This window comes from Dreissena polymorpha, chromosome 9 (genome assembly GCF_020536995.1).
Source record: "Dreissena polymorpha isolate Duluth1 chromosome 9, UMN_Dpol_1.0, whole genome shotgun sequence".
Taxonomy (NCBI): Eukaryota; Metazoa; Mollusca; class Bivalvia; order Myida; family Dreissenidae; genus Dreissena; species Dreissena polymorpha.
Window position 1 is genome coordinate 94,316,449 of NC_068363.1, and position 21,425 is coordinate 94,337,873.

At 38.0% G+C, this 21,425-nt stretch overlaps 3 protein-coding genes across 15 annotated transcripts in view; 1 reads left to right on the plus strand and 2 right to left on the minus strand.

Annotated features, from left to right (window-relative positions):
- Positions 1-21,425, plus strand: part of LOC127844952 (target of rapamycin complex 2 subunit MAPKAP1-like) — a 567,740-nt gene that overhangs the window by 444,726 nt on the left and 101,589 nt on the right. For all 7 annotated transcript variants that reach the window (XM_052375523.1, XM_052375525.1, XM_052375526.1 and 4 more), the window contains 6 exons: positions 3,574-3,711; positions 4,206-4,331; positions 8,481-8,650; positions 10,855-11,031; positions 11,572-11,681; positions 14,137-14,244. In XM_052375523.1, the coding sequence (XP_052231483.1) occupies positions 8,526-8,650; positions 10,855-11,031; positions 11,572-11,681; positions 14,137-14,244 (520 nt within the window). In that variant the 5' untranslated portion in view covers positions 3,574-3,711; positions 4,206-4,331; positions 8,481-8,525. The remainder of the gene's footprint in view (positions 1-3,573; positions 3,712-4,205; positions 4,332-8,480; positions 8,651-10,854; positions 11,032-11,571; positions 11,682-14,136; positions 14,245-21,425) is intronic.
- LOC127844950 (ankyrin repeat domain-containing protein 50-like) overlaps positions 1-21,425 on the minus strand; it is a 492,344-nt gene that overhangs the window by 325,714 nt on the left and 145,205 nt on the right. The gene's annotated exons all lie outside the window — the stretch shown is intronic.
- Positions 1-21,425, minus strand: part of LOC127844959 (uncharacterized) — a 51,139-nt gene that overhangs the window by 19,171 nt on the left and 10,543 nt on the right. The window lies entirely within an intron of this gene.

Genomic DNA, 21,425 nt, shown 5'->3' on the forward strand with positions numbered 1-21,425 from the left:
AATTACAGTGTCCATATAGTCCCAAATCACAGAGGCAGGCTAATGTAGGCAATTACAGTGTCCATATAGTCCCAAATCACAGAGGCAGGCTAAGGTAGGCAATTACAGTGTCCATATAGTCCCAAATCACAGAGGCAGGCTAAGGTAGGCAATTACAGTGTCCATATAGTCCCAAACCACAGAGGCAGGCTAAGGAAGGCAATTACAGTGTCCATATAGTCCCAAACCACAGAGGCAGGCTAAGAAGGCAATTACAGTGTCCATATAGTCCCAAATCACAGAGGCAGGCTAAGGAAGGCAATTACAGTGTCCATATAGTCCCAAATCACAGAGGCAGGCTAAGGAAGGCAATTACAGTGTCCATATAGTCCCAAACCACAGAGGCAGGCTAAGAAGGCAATTACAGTGTCCATATAGTCCCAAATCACAGAGGCAGGCTAAGGTAGGCAATTACAGTGTCCATATAGTCCCAAACCACAGAGGCAGGCTAAGAAGGCAATTACAGTGTCCATATAGTCCCAAATCACAGAGGCAGGCTAAGGAAGGCAATTACAGTGTCCATATAGTCCCAAATCACAGAGGCAGGCTAAGGAAGGCAATTACAGTGTCCATATAGTCCCAAACCACAGAGGCAGGCTAAAAAGGCAATTACAGTGTCCATATAGTCCCAAATCACAGAGGCAGGCTAAGGTAGGCAATTACAGTGTCCATATAGTCCCAAACCACAGAGGCAGGCTAAGAAGGCAATTACAGTGTCCATTTAGTCCCAAACCACAGAGGCAGGCTAAGGTAGGCAATTACAGTGTCCATATAGTCCCAAATCACAGAGGCAGGCTAAGGTAGGCAATAACAGTGTCCATATAGTCCCAAATCACAGAGGCAGGCTAATGTAGGCAATTACAGTGTCCATATAGCCCAAACCACAGAGGCAGGCTAAGAAGGCAATTACAGTGTCCATATAGTCCCAAATCACAGAGGCAGGCTAATGTAGGCAATTACAGTGTCCATATAGTCCCAAATCACAGAGGCAGGCTAAGAAGGCAATTACAGTGTCCATATAGTCCCAAATCACAGAGGCAGGCTAAGGTAGGCAATTACAGTGTCCATATAGTCCCAAATCACAGAGGCAGGCTAATGTAGGCAATTACAGTGTCCATATAGTCCCAAACCACAGAAGCAGGCTAAGAAGGCAATTACAGTGTCCATATAGTCCCAAATCACAGAGGCAGGCTAATGTAGGCAATTACAGTGTCCATATAGTCCCAAATCACAGAGGCAGGCTAAGAAGGCAATTACAGTGTCTAGATAGTCTCAAACCACAAGGAAGGCTAAGGTAGGCAATAACAATGTCCAGATAGTCCCAAACCATAGAGGCAGGCTAAGGTAGGCAATTGCAGTGTCCAGATAGTCCCAAACCATAGAGGAAGGCTAAGGTAGGCAATTACAATGTCACACTGTTCAACTCACACATGTATGGTCTGCAGTACTTTTATTGAAATTAATGTGAAACTAACAGGGTAACTTATGAGATTAGACTCTTAATGTATAAAAATAAGACAATAGAGTGCAATGTGGTCCTATTTCGTCATTGAGAAGGTACATGATAATCAACACATCACCATCTTTCGGCTGAGTTTACAGGAAGCAGTGGTTTTATTAAAACCATCTAATAATGGTTAACAAAAACAAGTTAATTTCTGAACAAATTTGTAAATGCCATCCATTTGTCTACAATATTCTTAAACAGACATGTATATTGTAATGTATATTGTAGGCCCTATACTTTAAGACTCATTTTTGTGAATCAAACTAAATAACTTTTTAATCATTATGCACTCAGGAGTTATCGGCAGCTTCAATCCAGTGTTGGCTGGTGACAGCATGCCTACAATGGCCTCCATGTCACAGCCAGTCCAGTCTGCGACCACAAATGGCATGCAGGTCCAGGTGATGGGAATTATCAACACTTTAATAAAGGAATTCAGTGAAACAAAAAAAATATTCATTCTACATTTGTATTTATATCCAGCAGGAAGGAGTGTATTGGAATCACTCTATTAGTTGGTTGTCAGCAAAAGATTATCGATCAAACTAAATAAACAATTCATGCAATTTAGTTGAAACATTAAAATATGTCTTCACCATGAAGTGTTTATTTGCAAACATTTGTTATGCCCATTGATCAACACAATCAATCGTTATATGCCCATAGCTAACTAGGCGGTAAAGTGTGTTCATAACATTTCAATTTGTGAAAAAAAGGGTGAGAGATGCCTAATTGGTGAATTGCTGAAGAAGCTTTGTGTCTTGAGTTGCTGTATGGCATTAGGAAGTATTGGGGAACAATTCATAATTCGTCTACCATTCACACAGTTTGCAAAGATGTCTGTCACATATGTCAATCCTATGAACTGACTATATTTCTAGCAAACTAGGCCCTGCGCAAACTTTGGAACTTGGACGATAACACTTTGTTTCGGAGCTCCAGTTTTACATAGTCCGTTGTTGGCCTAACACTTGAACCATACCAAGCTCTTTTTTTAACACTTTCTCCAACCTTTCCTCTGCAATATCTGACTCGTGCTGTCTTTCAGGAGGCGAAGTTTTACAAGGGAGACCAGCAAGACAGCGTTATCGACGTGAGTAACCACCCCAACAGTGACGGCTCCTCAACACGCAGCTCTCCCCACATGGAGAACCAAGCTGGAGAGAATCAGTGGGAAGGGAATATTAGAGGACTCTTAGGCGGATAGTCCTTAACCACAGGCAAGCTAGGGAGGTAATTACAGTTTCACGCTGTGCAACTCACACATGTGTGGTCTTCAGTACTTTAATTGATATAGGTAGAATGTGAAACTAACTGGGTAACGTATGTGATAAGACTATTTATCTATAAAAATAAGACAAAAGTGCGGAATGTGGTCCTACTTTGTCATTGGGAAGGGTATATGATGATTAACACATCACCATCTTTCGGCTGAGTGTACATGACAGGGTTTTTTCCCCTTTTTGGGAAGATAGCCCATGGCTTTGAAATTGAGAATTTTATCGGCGTTTTCAAGAAATTGGGAAAATAAATTCAGTAGCCTTTTTTGGTAGCACTTTAGTACAACCATATATACTGATATAACTCTGTATAATTAAAATTAAAAGATCAAAATCATATAAATCATTATTATGTACTTTTTTTTATATAAAATTGAAATAAAATTGTGATAAAATAATCATCAGACACTTCTTTAAAAAAAATAAAAAAATGTAAATTGGGATTTTTTTTTCCAAATTTTGGTAAAAAAGTATACCTTTTGCCATTGAGAACATAGCCGTTATTCGGCTATACAATCAGGCATAAAAAAACCTGCATGGTGCAGTGATTTTAATAAAACCATATAATATTGGTTTTAAAAAGTGAACAAAAACAATTTCAGAAATTTGTAAATGCAGAGCAGTGTCAACAATATTCTTTAACAGACATGTATATTGTAGACCCTATACCAAAGAAATTCCAAAATACATGGTAAATTTACTTATGTCTTAATATTTATCTGTCACTCATCCTATATCTGTGTTCAGATCGCTGTCTTAGGGACGCAGATTCCGCAGCCTTTTCGACCAAGGACGCTGTGTTCAGTGACGGCAAGTTTCTCTACCAGACACGGAACGTTCTCCTAGTCGATTACCCATTCATGTTATCAGCGGCAAGTCTGTCACGTAATTGAGTGTTATAATCTATATAATCAAGTAATAGATTCTTAAACAGTTCGGTGTATGCTTTAGGCATCAAAAGCATTCGCGTAAGTCACGGACGATATATCTTTCTGGTATATAGAATGAATTTATGTATAGACTTTAAATTGACAAAATGGGGCAACAACGTTAATTTGAGTTGATTTATATGTGCCCCGTTTTTTTATAATAAATTGTTTACACATAAAAAAGAGGTATACAAATCTAAATAGTTAAACATACAAAATAGCAGTGGACTAGATTGGACTGGCTGAACAATTATTGACAAACATTAATATTTCTGGGCCTAAGGCCTTAAGAACGTGTGACCTTAGGGTTAGTAGCCAAGAAGCTAACAATTGTACCATCTATATTTTACATGCAAAGCAAACAATACTCAAATGTTAAGTGTTAATTATATTAAAATATTTCTTTAATTAACAAATCCTGTATATGTATACGTAAGATTCCAATTTCAGGGCCATCAGTCTTAGGCTCTTTGCCATCCCTTTTGCGCTCATCGCTGCCTTGTGACGTAGTCGTCGATATGAAGTCATCTTCACGGCCAATGACTCCTTTTGACCAAACCAGTTACTACAATATTGGTGGATAGTTTTTGTGTTTTTTCTGTTGACCCTTGCATCAAAATAAACAATTAACTTGATAAAAAAATGAGCCTCAATCTGTAAATAAGGGGTTTAATGCATGTGCGTGAAGTGTTGTCAAAGATTAGCATGTTAAGTCCGCAAAATCTTATCAGGGACGACACTTTCCGTGTTCATGGTATTTTTATTCAATGAAGTTTCCTCTTTACAAAAATCCAGATTAGGTAAAAGTGTCGTCCCTGATTAGCCCGTGCGGACTGCAAAGGCTAATCTTGGACGACACTTTCCACACATGCATTAAACCCCCTTTTCACACAGCGATGCTGAAATACATTGTGTTCTTGTAACATTATCTTAAAGAGGATGCCTTCTGGTATCTTGACCTCTCATACTAGAGGTTCAATCTTGTTAATAGTATCGCCTATATTACGATTCAATACTATTTGCTGACTGGATATCGCATAAGTGGTCGTCTCTTTTAGGTGACCTTTCAATACACCATCAAATTGTACAAAACATTTGGAAGACTTTTTAATTTAGTGCATAAGGATGTCCTTAACTTTTACAGCTAAACGCCTTTACATATCCACTTACATGTATTTGATTGTTTACTGCGATTGAAGCTGAACTTGACCTGTTATTCGATGTCCTAAGATTGTTTAACAGCGACACATAATTAAGCGAACATTAGTGTTTGTCAAGTGAGATTCAATATGAGCCGCGCTCTGAGAAAACGAGGTTAAATGCATTTGAAACATTTGAGCTCTGATTTGTGTGGTTTCAATTTGCTTAGGCTGAACTTAAGAATTATTATAATTTTGGAGCCTGGTAGTAGGCAATATATATCTTTCAGATGGACTTCTGTCACTGAGGCATGGTTGTAGGAGATCTTTCGAATGAGCCGCGCTAATTGGAAATTGAGGCTTATTGCATGTGGCATAACTGAGTGTCGCTCTTATAAAACGGGGCTTAATGCATGTGACACATTTGAGCGTCGCTCTGGAAAAACGGGGCTTAATGCACATGACACATTTGAGCGGTGCTCTGCGAAAAAGGGGTTAATTATTACATTTTAAAACAACTAATTTTAAATAACTAACAAAAGGAGACTAAGTGTCGCATGCATCAAGTATTTCATGACAAAGTCACATACAGAGGTCAAAAGTCAAATTTGGTTATAAACAAGTTATGTTTGACATAGACAAAGTTTAAAAAATGGAATGTAGGGGCATACCTGTCCTATGGACACGCGTCGTTTTAATAAAGGTCTATCCTAGTGGTATTTTTCTAAGTTTGTGACTTCTATCAGGTCAAGTCTTAAACAATTGCTGTTTGTGAATTCAGATGAGCGCATAAGATCTAAAATGTCCTCTTGTTTTAAAACCATATCATCATAATAAGCTTGGGGGTATCAAATTAACTGACAAAAGTTTGTTTATTAGCTCTGCCAAAGCCAGCTACGTCAAACGTATGATAAAGACCTTACATCACAGTAAATGAATATTGTTTTGTCAGAAAGTAGTAGACAACTGTGGGGGAACTTTTAATGTGTGCATGTTACTTTCTTATATATTATATATTAAAACAAATACCAGTTTGTATATACATATATATATCCCTATAATGCAGTCTTGACTTTTCAAGTCAAAACTATGTAACAATACAAAAACTAAAGCAAAACAATGTTATGGAATAAAATAAACATAGTAACACAATTAAAAATCTTTTGGTAAAGAAGGGGTAAGAATAGCATAAAGTATTTCCATAAATTTGTGATTACCGAATACACAACATATATGACTTCAATACTATGTATTACTTGTGTGAGATATCTATATAAGAAACTTCATTTTGTATTTAACATTAATAAAAAGTAAACCATCACATATCACATCATATAAACAGAAAAAACACGCTAACCATTGTAACCATATTTTTGGAAAACAATTTAAACAAAATCAATTAATTTATCTAAAATATGAAATACAAATGAAACATAATAACATCAAAGTATTCACGTTCGAAAAAATGTATACTTTAAAAGCATGAACTAAAATGAACACAGATTAGTCTAAGAAAACAACAATCGACATCACACTTTGTAATTTCCAGTACAAATACGTAAATAGAATTATCGAGGCCAATAAATTTCTTCGCAAATGCAAACTATCCAATTCTTACTTATGAGAACTGTGATGAATATATTGAAACTACAGAACATTCAATTATTGGAGTGCAAACACATCCAACCTATTTGGAATCTGTTGACGACCTTTCTTGACTCACAAAACCTACACGTTAAACTATCTGTTTTTGATAATAGTTTTCGAAATTGACTTGTTATCATCACTAGCTGGTTGGTAGTTATTGTCATCACCATTGGCATCTGCAACAATAGCAACACTGTTGTTCGTATTTGTCATAGCATTTGCACAAACTTCATCATAATTAAACATCGTTATCCGGTAGGATACGATAATGATACGTCATTATCATATGTTAGCAGTTTAAAATTCAGAAATAATTAATTCTTTGAGCTGTTTTTGTGTGTGACAATATTATGAACCTCGTTCTGGGAAAGGTTAACGCTTAATGCATGCAGGAATGACACTTTCTGCTTTTATGGAATTTTTCATTTAAAGAAGTCTTTTCATCCCTGATGAAGGTGTGCGGTATGCACGGGTTAATCTGGGACAACACTACGCAGCATATGCATTAACCCCAGTTTTCCCAGAACAAGGCTCATATTGTTAATCTGGGACAACACATAATGCAGCATATGCATTAACCCCAGTTTACCCAGAACAAGGCTCATATTGTTAATCTGGGACAACACATTATGCAGCACATGCATTAACCCCAGTTTTCCCAGAACAAGACTCATATTGTTAATCTGGGACAACACATTATGCAGCATATGCATTAACCCTAGTTTTCCCAGAACAAGGCTCATATTGTTAATCTGGGACAACACATTACGCAGCATATGCATTAACCCTAGTTTTCCCAGAACAAGGCTCATATTGTTAATCTGGGACAACACATTACGCAGCATATGCATTAACCCTAGTTTTCCCAGAACAAGACTCATTGTTAATCTGGGACAACACATGACACAGCATATGCATTAACCCCAGTTTTCCCATACAAGACTCATATTGTTAATCTGGGACAACACATTATGCAGCATATGCATTAACCCCAGTTTTCCCATACAAGACTCATATTGTTAATCTGGGACAACACATAATGCAGCATATGCATTAACCCCAGTTTACCCAGAACAAGGCTCATATTGTTAATCTGGGACAACACATTATGCAGCATATGCATTAACCCCAGTTTTCCCAGAACAAGACTCATATTGTTGATCTGGGACAACACATTATGCAGCACATGCATTAACCCTAGTTTTCCTAGAACAAGGCTCATATTGTTAATCTGGGACAACACATAATGCAGCACATGCATTAACCCCAGTTTTCCCAGAACAAGGCTCATATTGTTAATCCGAGACAACACATTATGCAGCACATGCATTAACCCCAGTTTTCCCAGAACAAGACTCATATTGTTGCAAGCTATTCATCGGAATGTGGGCCATTATCCGTTCCTGCAGTATTTCAAGTTGAATGGCATCGGAAGATTCTTTCTCGTGGGGTCTTGATTATGTTAACTTGTAAACGTCCTCCAATTTCCAAGGGGGAGACCATAATGTCTAACAAGTGTGTTTTTGTACAGTCATGGTTTGAACACTGGATGTAAATGTTTACTTGCTGATATTTGGACTATACTTTCTGCTTTTGTGGAATTGTTCGTTCAAAGGAAGTCTCTTCTAAATAAATCCAGTTCAGGTAGAAAGTGTCGTCCTGTTTAAGCCTGTGCGGACTTCACAGGCTGAAATGGGACAAAACTTTTTGCACATGCATTAATCCCTTTTTTCTCAGAGGGAAGCTCAAATGCATTAAGACCAGTTTTCCCAAAACGAGGCTCATTTAATTTAAAATGAATACTTTCAGTCTCTTTTAAACGAAAATCCAGTCTATGGGGAAAGTGTTGTCCCTGATAAGCCTTTGCAGTCTGTGGGACACCACTTTACGCACATGCATTAAACCCCTTTTTCTCAAAGCGAGGATCAAATACTTTCAGGCCAGTGTAGGAGTACCAACAAAGAAAATTGACATCTTCCTCACAATGGCCGGCGCAGAGGACTGGTTGTACCCGATGTCCGTTGTTGTGGTTTCCAGTGCCAAGATTCAGGACCTGGTGGGACTGAGCTGCTGGCAGTATACAAACGAAATGAGGGAACCCGTCTTGCAGTAGGTTTCTGAATATTCCTTTTTTATTTCATGATTGCAAGCAATTACATAAACAATATAAAAAATAACAAAATAATGTAATGCACTCAGAGATGAAAAAACATATGCAACACATCTAAAGTTATCTATATACTAGTAATAGAAGTAAATTACATACAAAGCATATAGGATAGCAAAGTGTCTGTGTGTAATATACAGATGTAATGTTTCTGATTAATTCTAAGAATTGAACCCTTTACCGCTAATATACATATTTTGACACATTTGTAGTCCCTGAGGAAATTAATTTAAGTTAAAGACCTTTCTTACTAGATTGAAGTTTTAAAGGCCTCATTTCCTACCCTGAGACACTCATGAACAGCAAACAGCATAAAACTTGAACAGATTGCTAGTTAATAAAGTTAAAATATGATACAATTTATTTATTATAAGTAATTGTTTTAAAGTCAGTTTATTATACCGGGTAACTTATTGTTTTTATGCCCCAAACGGGTGACATATAGTTTTCACACTTTCCGTCTGTCTGTCCGTCTGTCTGTCCGTTCGTCACACTTTGCATGTCCGCTCTCTAATTTGAGTTTTTCTGATCCAATCTTTACCAAACTTGGTCAGAAGTTGTATCTATATAATGTCAAGGCCAAGTTCGAACATGGGTCATGCCAGGCCAAAAACTAGGTCACAGGGTCACTTAGTGCATTTCAAACATTCAGCATTGCGTCGGCTCCCTAATTCAAGTAGTTTTCATCTGATCTTCTCCAAAGTTGGTCAGAAGTTGTATCTAGATAATGTCTACCCCAAGTTCGAACATAGGCCATGCCGGGCCAAAAACTAGGTCACGGGGTCACTTGGTGCGTTTTAAACATTCAGCATGGTGTCCGCTCTCTAATTCAAGTAGTTTTCTTCCGATCTTCTCCAAACTTGGTCACAAGTTTTATCTAGATGATCTCTAGGCTAAATTCGAACATGGGCCATGCCTGGCCAAACATTAGGTCATGTGGTCACTAAGTGCATTTTAAACATTCAGCATGGTATCTGCTCTCTAATTGAATTAGTTTTCATCCATTCTTCACCAAATATGGTCAGAAGTTGTGTCTAGATGATGTCTAGGTCAAGGTGTATGGTTAGTTACGCAGTTAAATGGTTAAGTTATGTAGTTGTTGCTCAATTTTCAGAAATATATCACTTTGCCTCTCAAATGGTTAGTTATGACATAAAATATATCATTTTGCCACTCAAATTGTATAGTTATGTGTTGCTTTCCCATGGAGAACATTGACATGAACTGCCTGCACATCTTGATGTGTTGTTGCAAGGGAGAACATTGACATGAACTGCCTGTACATCTTGATGTGTTGTTGCAAGGGAGAACATTGACATGAACTGCCTGTACATCTTGATGTGTTGTTGAAAGGGAGAACATTGACATGAACTGCCTGTACATCTTGATGTGTTGTTGCAAGGGAGAACATTGCCATGAACTGCCTGTACATCTTGATGTGTTGTTGCAAGGGAGAACATTGACATAAACTGCCTGTACATCTTGATGTGTTGTTGCAAGAGAGAACATTGACATGAACTGTCTGTACATATTGATGTGTTGTTACAATGGAGAACATTGACATGAACTGTCTGCACATATTGATGTGTTGTTGCAAGGGAGAACATTGACATGAACTGCCTGTACATCTTGATGTGTTGTTGCAAGGGAGAACATTGACATGAACTGCCTGCACATCTTGATGTGTTGTTGCAAGGGAGAACATTGACATGAACTGCCTGCACATTATAAATACTAAAATTCTTACACATGCATTTATCTTTTTTTGTTTGAATGTGATTTGTAGTTGCCAGGGAGAACATCGACATTTACTGTCTGCACATCCCGAAAAAACATATACACGAGAACACAAATTAAAAAAACAACAACAATTTACAGTACATATTTATATATCTGCAGAAAAACAAACACTTACTTCTCACAACACAAACTTTAACAGCCCTTGCTTAATAACACAACATAAATTCTAATCAGGTGAGCCACCATAACCCTCTTGGACTTACATTTTGGTATTATTTACTGAAGAAATTTGTGATTAGTTGTTTCAAGGGAGAACATTGACATGTACTGCCTGCACAAAAACCAGAAGTTTTAAGATTGGTATAAAAACACACACTTTTTAGTGACTTTGATTTGTTGTTGCCAGAGAGAACATTGACATGTACTGCCTGCACATCGCAGAGGACGACGGGGAGGTGGACGTTGACTTCCCGAGCCTGGACAGTCGGGAACCGGTCTCAAAGTTCGGCTTTACCAAGGTGGCCCTCGTTGAGAAAGATGTGCCTACGTATGCGAGCAGCAAGAAGACCATCATCGTTACCGTGTAAGTGTCCTGAAGCCATTTCTTTCTTACTGTGTAAGTTTGTTGTAGCCCTTTCTTACTTATAGGTCCTAAAGGTCATAAGTTAAGTACTGAAATAAAAGTGGGACTTTATGACTGAAACCTCCAGATTTCATGACTGCAGGGACTTCTAGATTTTGTAACTAGAACTTCAAGATTTTAGGACTGGGATTTCCAGATTTTATGACTGGAACTTCCAAAATTTTAGCCCTAGAAGTAAGGTCTTAAAACTCAAAAGCTATTGCAAGTGTTGCAGTATGAGCCTTGATCTGGAAAACTGGGCTTAATGCATTTGCGCAAAGTGTCATCCCAGATTAGCCTGTGAAATCTGCAAAGACAAATCATCGATGACACTCCTGTTATATGGGATATAAAAGTAAGTCTCTTCTAGGCAAAATCCTATTAGAGCAGAAAGTGTCGTCCCTGATTAGCCTGTGTGGAATTAACAGGCTTATCTGGGACGACACTTTGCGCACATGCATTAAGCCCAGTTTTCCTAGAATGAGGCGCTTATTCTTTCAGCAACATTCCGCACAGAGGCTTCAACAAGTTCCCCATTGACAACACCAACATCTTGATGAAAGAGATCTTGGACAAGGTTCTCAAACGAAGAAAAATCAAAGTCAGGCCAGGTAAGGAATGGTTGTGGGTTGAACATATTCAAGTGCATATGGCAATTTACTAGTCAGCTGATTATGGTACATGTATAGGGGTCTTTGGGCAATGGTTCTTACGCTAATTTTTGACACAGCTACATTTTCTGACAGCCAATACATTGTTCCTTTATTATATTGACACCCCAGACATTTTTTCCTACCATTAGATTCCAAACTTAACAACAAAGTATATGCTGATCAAAGGTTCTCACCTCAAATTTAGCCAACAATAAAATGTATCTAACTTATCCATATTGTAATCCAGTTCATATTGAGTGACCGAGGAAGCAATAATATTGGAACCAATGTCTGGGCTGTAAATAAAACGTAGAAACCAATGTCCGGGCTGTCAAAACAAGACAGGAACAATTGTTTGGGTTGTCAAAATAATGTAGGAACCAATGTCCGCATGTGTTTAAATTAGTACAGAAACAATAGTTTGTAGGAAACCAATATAGGAGATGCCCATTTGCATCCTACCAGACCCTTGGTAATGGGGGTTATTTAGGAGTCACTGTGTTGATCGGTCTGTCCCTAACATTTCATCCGATCTTCACCAATCTTGGTCAGAAGTTGTATCTAGATGATGTCTAGGTCAAGTATGAATATGGGTTTGTCCGGACCATAACTATGTTATTTATCGTTAGATTTTTAAATGACTTGGTACTTTGTTTTCACCATCATTGGACGGTGTGTCATGTGAAAGAAGTACATCGATATCTCCAAGGTCAAGGTCACACTTTGAGTTTAAAAGTCAAAAGTTTGTCCGGACTATAACTATGTCATTTATCGTTAGATTTTGAAATGATTTGGTACATTTGTTCACCATCATTGGACGGTGTGTCATGCGAAAGAAGAAAGTCTATATTTCCAAGGCCAAGGACACACTTTGAGTTCAAAGGTCAAAAATGGCCATACATGAGCTTGTCCGGGCCATAACTATGTCGTTCATTGTGAGATTTTAAAATCATTTGGCACATTTGTTGTTCACCATCATTGGATGGTGTGTCATGCAAAAGAAGTAAGTCGATATCTCCAAGGTCAAGGTCACACTTGGAGTTCAAAAGTCAAAAATGGCCACAAATGAGATTGTCGGGCCATAACTATGTCATTCATTGTGAGATTTTAAAATGACTCTGTACATTAATTTTGTTCACAGTTTAATATCGTTGTGATAAATATAGTTGGTCCAGTACTGGGAGTAATTTAAAGCCCCTATAACGCTTAAAATGAACAGAAATATCGTAAAATATTGCGTAAAATAAACATAAACAATCAGTGTTCCTTAAAGCAATAGCCGAAATTTCAACACCAGATGGGGTCTGGTAACATAGATTTAACACAATACAAAATGCTCTTTATTGTTTGTTTGTAGTACAATATATTCAACACATGTTCATGTTCCCAGCGATTTTTTTCCTTCTTTATAAAGTGCCGGTAAACGGCACTTTCCCAATTTTTTTTTGGGAAAATGCAACATTAAGTTAGTTTCCTTTGCAGCTCTATGGCTTGACCCTAGGTAAATATAATATTGACAGCTTCGAAACACTTAGTTATCAATTTTAAAGTTTTTGGGAGCAAAAAATCAAATACACCAATTTCCCAATTTGAGGTTTTCACGACTCGATTTTTCAAATTGGACAAAAAAATCGCTGTGTTCCATTTTAGTGTTCCTGTGTCGTATGCATAGATATTGTTGCGGTAAATTAAAATGGAATATATTGTGCCACACAAAAATAAAAAAGAGCATTTTTTATCTTGTAAAATCTAAATTACCAGAACATATCTAGCGTTGACATTTTGGCTATTGCTCTAAGGAACACTGATTGTCTATGATTGTCCAAGTGTTAACTTTATTTTACGAAATATTTTACGAAATTTCCGTTTATTTTGAGCGCTATAGGGGCTTTAAATCAATTAAAGGGGCCCTCACCAAGTATACTGTTAAGGCCTTAATTACCTATTGCATAACGGGCAGGATAAAACTGAATGCAAATACAGGAAATAATCCAATCATTTAATTGACGCAAAGTCAATGAGACGCCGCATTATGCGGCGTCTCATCAGGGTCTACGCTGTTTGCTTTAAGGAATTTCTGTGAAAAATATTATAAAAAAAGAAATAAATATACCAGACATCTCTAATTTTGGAAATAAATTGATCCAATTTAGAAGGATGGGAGAGTCCACTCGGCATAAATGGGTTAAACCTATTTATTTTAGCTTGATTGCATAAAAAGCATACCGCTTATTGAAATGCTCTGGGGTTGGTTTCCTGGGTAGAACCAGTACGTGGCGTCTTTGCGGGAGATCTAAAGAGGGCTCCCACAGTGGGGATGGAAACCATGACTTCCCAGTTGCTAGACATACACCATATCGACTACCCCACAGCAACCAGGGCTATGTTGAAGAGCTTTATTTCACTGTTTCAGGTCAGTGTTATAACCTGGAGAAGGACTCTGTGCCTGGGGTGTCAATTGATCTGGAGTGTAACCTGGCCAGCATGGATACCCTGGAGTTTGTGCTGGTCCGAGAAAACAGTAAGACTTTCAAAAACATATTAGCCACAGTCTGGGAAAACGGGGCTTAATGCATGTCGTGAAGTGTAGTCTCAGATTAGCCTGAGCAGTCTGCTAATGCTCATCAGGGACAACACTTTCAGTTTGTTTATGTTTTTGGTTGTAATGAATTCTTTTGTAAATGAAAATCCAGTTGAGATGAAAAGCAGTCTGCACAGGCTAATCAGGGACGACACTTTCCGCTTTTTTTTTTAAAGAAAGTCTTTAGAAAATGAAAATCCTGTCAAGACGGAAAGCCATTTAACCCTCATTTCACAGAGCAGGGCTCATGTGTGACAGTGTGTTATGTCTACAAACGTTTCTCGCCTTCCCCTTGTCCACAGGTTCCCGAGGTGACGCCACAGAAATTGACAATGGCAGGTCCTTAGAGATGGCCAAGTCCCTCACGAGTCACCACTACAAGTCCTACCTGGTCAGCATGATGCACAAACTGAGGACCAACACAGAGGTGCAGTTAGGTGAGGTATTTACAGCTTGCGCTAGGGATTAGGGATTCTCATTCTTGAAAATCAAGGCTAAATGCATGTGCATAGTGTTGTCCCAGATTAGCCTTTAAAGTCCAAACAGGCCAATCAGGGACAACACTTTTCGCTTTAACTTGATTTTTCGCTAAGAAGATACTTTCTTTAAGCGAAAAATATGTCAAAAGTCGAAAGTGTTGTCCATGATAAGCCTGTGCGGACTGCAGTTATACCCAGATTTCCCAGAATGCACAAACTGAGGGCCAACAGAAGGTGCAGCTCTGTACGACATCGATGCCATCTTATTTTCTCCTTTCCAATGTCAATATTTTACGCGTTTATAGAAGTTTTGGTTTCAAGGAAGTTTCTTCTAGACTAAGCAAACATCTAGTCCATGGGGAAAGTGTCGCCCCTGATAAGCATGTGCAAACTGCATTAAGCCCCATTTTCCCAGATTCTTTGGTTACAGAGCTAACAAATTTGATATCCTATCAAAATTCATGTTGTATGCCCCGTTATTATTTAAATGCATGTATTATTAGTTGATAAAACAGGATGGCGGTGTTTGTACCTTTAAATTACATGGGTATTCCATGCTTGTGATGATCTGTATATTATCTGCTGAGTCTTGTCACTTGTGCACGTGCTTTAAGTTCAGTCCGCACAGACTAATCAAGGACAACACTGTCAACCTTAGCTTGGTCGCTGAGAAGAGACTTAAAAGAAAAAAACAAAAAAAAAGCAGAAAAAGGCGTCTGTAATTAGACTTGGACGACATTTTACGCAAATGCACTTAAGTTCAGATTTCCCAGAACGCTTCTCTGTTTAATTCTTGGGTTGATGTTCCAGGGATAAGCGGAGAAAAGGTAAACATAGACCCTGTGGTGAGCAAAAGCAGTGCGCGAATCTTCCGACAGAAGGCGGTTACCTATGACGCTGATAACATTGCATCATGTGATATCTTTGAGGAGAAAGATGGGGGCAATTTACTGATTGTTTGGTTTTGGGTTTTCAGGCTTGACAGATTATGAGCAGACTTGCATAATAAACTATTAAGATGAACAGGCATGAATTTCTAAACAATCTGAGGTAATTTTTGCAACGATTGTTTCTATCCCTACACACAAACTGTTCCTTGAAAGTACCACTGCACTTTTTAACATACAAGATTCAAACATGCATGCATTCTTCCTTATTAAATGAGCGTGTGTATGAGTAATTGTCACCGCCCTCTGTTAAAAATTGTTTAAGTTACTCCCCCTTTTCAAATTATAGCTTTTATATCATGTTTATTATTACTTGAGTAAAACTTTATCAGGGGTATACGTTACTACTCTGACAAGCTCAATTTTACTCTGGCATGTCATCGGCTCATGATCTTTGATCATGATGGTGATGGTAATGATGGTGGTGATAGTGTTGATGATGATAATAATGTTGGTGATTGTTATGATGATGGTGGTGTTTATGATGATAATGATGGATTGGTGACAGTGGTGGTGAGTTTTATGATTGTTGGGGTGATGCTGATGATGATTGTGGTGGTGGTGGTAGTGATAATGAAGAAGATACTCATGATAGTGGATATGATGATGATGGTGGTGGTTGTAGTAAAGGTGATGATGATGGTTGTAGTGATGATGATTATTATGATGATGGAAGTGGTTGTAGTGATGGTGATGATGATGGTTGTAGTGATGGTGATGACGATTATGATGGTGGTGGTTGTAGTGATGATGATTATGATGATTATATACACCAATGATGATAGTCTTACTAATGGATTTGGAGTGTTGTAAGACTATCATCATTGTTGTATATAATCATCATAATCATCATCACTACAACCACCACCATCATAATCGTCATCACCAACACTCCAACTCCATTAGGCCTTCATATATATTTCCGCAAGCCTCTTATAGCTAAGAAACTCGTTACAACTTCAACAGAACAATCACAAGATATACTATTCATCCATACATATTATATCTCTGTTTCTGTTGTGCAGGTAAATCAGTGTTCCGTCTTGCCTACTTCAATGGGCACGAGTTCAAACACCGCGACTTTGAGGCAGACACTGCAGTGTGTTATGAGATTGTACAGAAGTTTAACAACATACTGGAGCTCAGGTTGAGTGCTGTAGGGAAGGAATACGTTGCCAACAGAGACAAGAAGTTGATGAAGAAGCGGGATTCTTTATTGATGTGAAACTTAAATACTGTTTATTGTTTAATCATTAGTATTAGTGGGAAATTATTATCGTTGATTTTGTGGGTTGACCAATCCACAAACTTAACACAAATACATTTGGAAAATGGCTTAGGCAAATTCTTTCCGAATTTTTTTCCGATTTTTTCCGAAATCAGAAATCAATGGTTTACGTGTCCATTCAAAAGTCTATTTTTTAAAACCGCAAATTGAATGCGGACGAATATTAATGATTTTGAAGTTCTTTGAAGCTGGAAATGTCTTCTTTGCAACAATACTTTTTTAATCTGTTTTAAATGTGTTGCTTTTCTACAGCCCATTTAATTGTTACCAGGAAAGCCTATTAATCATCATCATCATCAACATTCCCATCCTCATCAATATCATCATTACCTGTGGCAGCTCAAACAATATCAACATCGTCATTGTTGTCGTATTCCTTATTGTTCCGTATGTTTTTCATATTATCATTAAAATCAACATTATCAACATCGTCGGAAACAATTACATTAGGAACAACTGGACTGAAATCCTAACATGTGCATTAGATTATCATTATCATGACAACAACATTAACAATAAGAAATGGCATTAAGTCATGATATACACACGGGTATCATTTAGGAATGTAAACTCGTAGCCTCGTTACAAGAATTGAATACACATTAAAATACTCTGTAACCAGTCAAGTATGCATGCAATCAATTTTGCAGATGCAACATACTGTTCGGAAAATGTATCACACTTATATACATAATATATATACATATCAAATTGGTGTCATACAGTCACATGTAATACTTTTCTAGTTTATGGTTTGATCTTTAACATAATTGATCGACAATCGCATTGGCATCAGAGTCATTTTACTGTAAAAATCAAAATGTTTCTGTTCTGTTGTTTAGATATGTAAAAATGTTTTCAATTATTGACACAATCAACAAGTTAATATCAATTGTATGTCGCAAGTATCACTTCACTAGGTCAAGGTGGTACATTAATTAATCTGAAGTCCAATTGATATGCGGCAAAATCCGCATAAAAAATCGCTTATGTGGCAAGTGTAGATGTTTTTAAAAAACTCGTTATCTATGATATTGTTAACATAATCACCATCATCAGCAACACTGTCACGTACAGACCAGGCACCAGAAGACCGATAGCTGGTGTTAGGTTTCTTGTCATAAATTCTAAATTGTTTCACTTCAACGTGCTCTAGAGCGTCAAGTTCCTGTTGGGTGGGAATGTATTCCTCTGGTGGAATCATATTGGTCACACGCTTCTTGTTCACGCGATCAAATTTAACACATGAGAATTCCACCCTACACTCAAGTGATTGAGTGCATCCAGACAGGTTGTTCATCAGGTGGCGAAGTTCTGATGGAGACAATCTATCATAAAAGACAGTCAAATACTTCAATGATGGAGGAAGCTGTAGGTCGATATTTTTATGTGAATCAGAATACACTGCAAGCGTTTCCAGCTGTGAGAGGTATGTTAGTGACGGTACATGAGGTACAAAATGCACATGCAGTCTCAGATGCTTTACATTCAGACCGTGCAGAGTCTCCCCTAGACCAGGAATATCGCTTTGAACAGTGAGTGTACATGTATTGTTTACATCCGTTATTATTGTTGCATCTACTTTTGGATTCTCCATAAATGAAACCTTCAACGAGAGATTACACATCACCTTATGATCGAGTGTCAACATCGTGCTTAACAGACTGCGTAGCCAGGTGGAGTCATTGAGTTCACTTTTAAATATTAAACAAATGTATTCTATGGAGTGGAGTACTGGAGTATAGTCTGCACATGTCACTGGATTAGCACCGTTAAGTAGACACCATGTATGAACGACACTGTTGAAATCAAACCCTTGCAATTCAATGTGAGTAAGTTTGTTAAGTATGAGAAGCGGTTTCGGTAACACTTTCACATCATTGCTGATAGTTAAAGAATTTAAATTTTCGAACAGTGACAAATCAAGTCCATCATATGTTGTAAGTATTTCAATACGTTGAAGAGTCTTATAATTATTAAGAGAGAGTGGTAATAAAGTTACTTTATGGTTAAGATTAATTGATTGTATGTGTTCACAATGTGACAAGTCGAGCGCTTCACATTTACAATCTATCTCCAGATGTGTCAACTTCTTCAGTCCCACCAGCGCATGTGGTTGCAATGTATGCATAGTATTAAAGTGTACATAACATCGGAGCGTTAGCCGTTCAAGGTTGTGACACGATGACAAGGCGATCTCGATACCAGATTCAGACGATCTGAATTGTTCCTCGTCGTCTCGTGTAGAGACGCCATGATCCTTACGTGCAGGTAAGGCAACAGGTCCAGGTCCCTGACAACGGGAAGACGACGCGTCTTGTGAACGTATTGTTACAGGTTTGTTGTCAATGGAAACACATAAAGATCGAGCCCGTGAAGTGTTCAGTGCCCAGATCTGGATTAAATCTTTGGCATCATCACTGTTGCCGAATTTAAAGTGACTCAGATGTAGGTGTATTGGAGTGTTCTTGTTGGCTACAGCCTCCCTATAACCCGAGAGGATGCAGTTTTGGAAAGAATCGTCAAACTTGCTAAAGTCAAGCTCATTCTGGAAAGAATCGTCAAACTTGCTATTAAAGTCAAGCTCATTCATGAGTGTAGATAGTTTATTCGCTGCAGAAATGTTGAAGCCACACAGGAATATAAATATTTGAGATATGTCAAGATATGAATTGTCATGGCATTTGAGATACCCGGAAATGACGCCATCAATTACGTCTGCATTCATATGGATATGAAAAGCAGTGAGGAATTCCTGGATTGTTTTATGGACAAACGACACTGTCTGATCAGTACGTTTTTTACCTTTTCTTTCAGATAATAATCCTGAATCTAGTGCGAACTGCTTTGCAGTTTCAGGCAAATGAGCCCTCAAGTCTATGTCGCTGAACACGAGTGATGATTCTTTTTTATTTGAAAACAAAAATGAGAACGCAGCTTTGGCTATAGCATCTATATGTTCCATGTTTGGTTTAACATACTCCGTGAGAGAAAAACAGTTTACTGGTAATGGGTGGTATCGATCGAAATAACCAGTTTGTGAGTTAGCTTTTATACACATATTATCAAGCATAGTAGTGTACAGTTCACACAGTGACGATCCGGTAAGACGTTTCGCTCCATCATCAACCCACGTACAAAGGACAAGAGTGTTCAGCATAGGCGAAGATGATATCGACTCAAGGTTGTGACTGCGGAGGAATTTTTCAAACAGCTTCACGCTTTCTTTGATGTCATTTGATTCGTCAAGTAGGCATCTTAATATATTTTCATTGAATTCTTTAGGATTGCTTATACCCTCTAGACCCAACAGAATGTCAATTTGTAAATTGCTGATACGTTTATCAGCCAGTTTCCATGGTCTAGAAGTTGTCAGTACAATGCACTGGTCCTTAGGAATTCCGTCCATGACAGGCAGAGATTCTATACATGGCCACTCATCCAAACCGTCTTGAATGATTAGATACATTACATTTTTCAATATTTTTAAGACCAGTTTGTACGCACTCTCCCATTCGTCTTCCGGATACATTTTGTGGATGAGCTGGGTTTCTATCATGCGAGTTACATGTGTCTGTTCTCTCGAATCGCGCAACGAGATGAAAACCAGAACCCTGAATTTCTGAAGGGTATCAACGTCACCAAACATCTTTTGTTCTTTTGTAGATTTCACGATCGGCGCATGCACATTACACCAATCGTGAACTAATTTGGTAGCAAAATACGATTTTCCGCTGCCAGGCTCACCTTGTAAATATATACGGCTTAACCCTCCGGAAAAGCAATCGCTGTATTTGTGTATTTGTTCTTGTTGCACGCGTTTACCATCTTTTTCGATTTTCATCTTGTGTATTTTTGGAGTGGCATAGATGTCTTGTATTCGTTTATTGAGACTGGTGTCTAATGTGGACAGGGGTACGCAGATTACACTGTGACGGTAATGGTCTATCAATCGCCTGAGAAGATCTGAAATAATAATGAAGCTCAATAACAAAGGATTACGTTATTGGACGTTCATCCTTATAACAAATGTGTTGAGCAATTTGCATTATGATTGGACAAAACATGACATTGTGTCTCCTAGAGTGTTAAAACGGCTATTTACCTGAAACCATTTTAAACTAAGCCTATATACAAAAAAGATCAATGTTCTGGCCAAATTTGATGAACTAGTGAATTCTAGAGTGTAAAGAAGTGTTTTTCCTTTTTATCAAACTTTTGACCGCGCGTGATTCCGGTTCAAACTCCAGGCCGAGATTATACTGGGAATAATGTTCTGACCAAGTTTCATGAAGATAGGACAATGAATGTGGCCTCTAGAGTGTTAACACCGCATACATTATAAGTTTACGATAGATGGCGGATGATGCGCGGCAGATGACGGACACAAAGTGATCACAAAGCTTC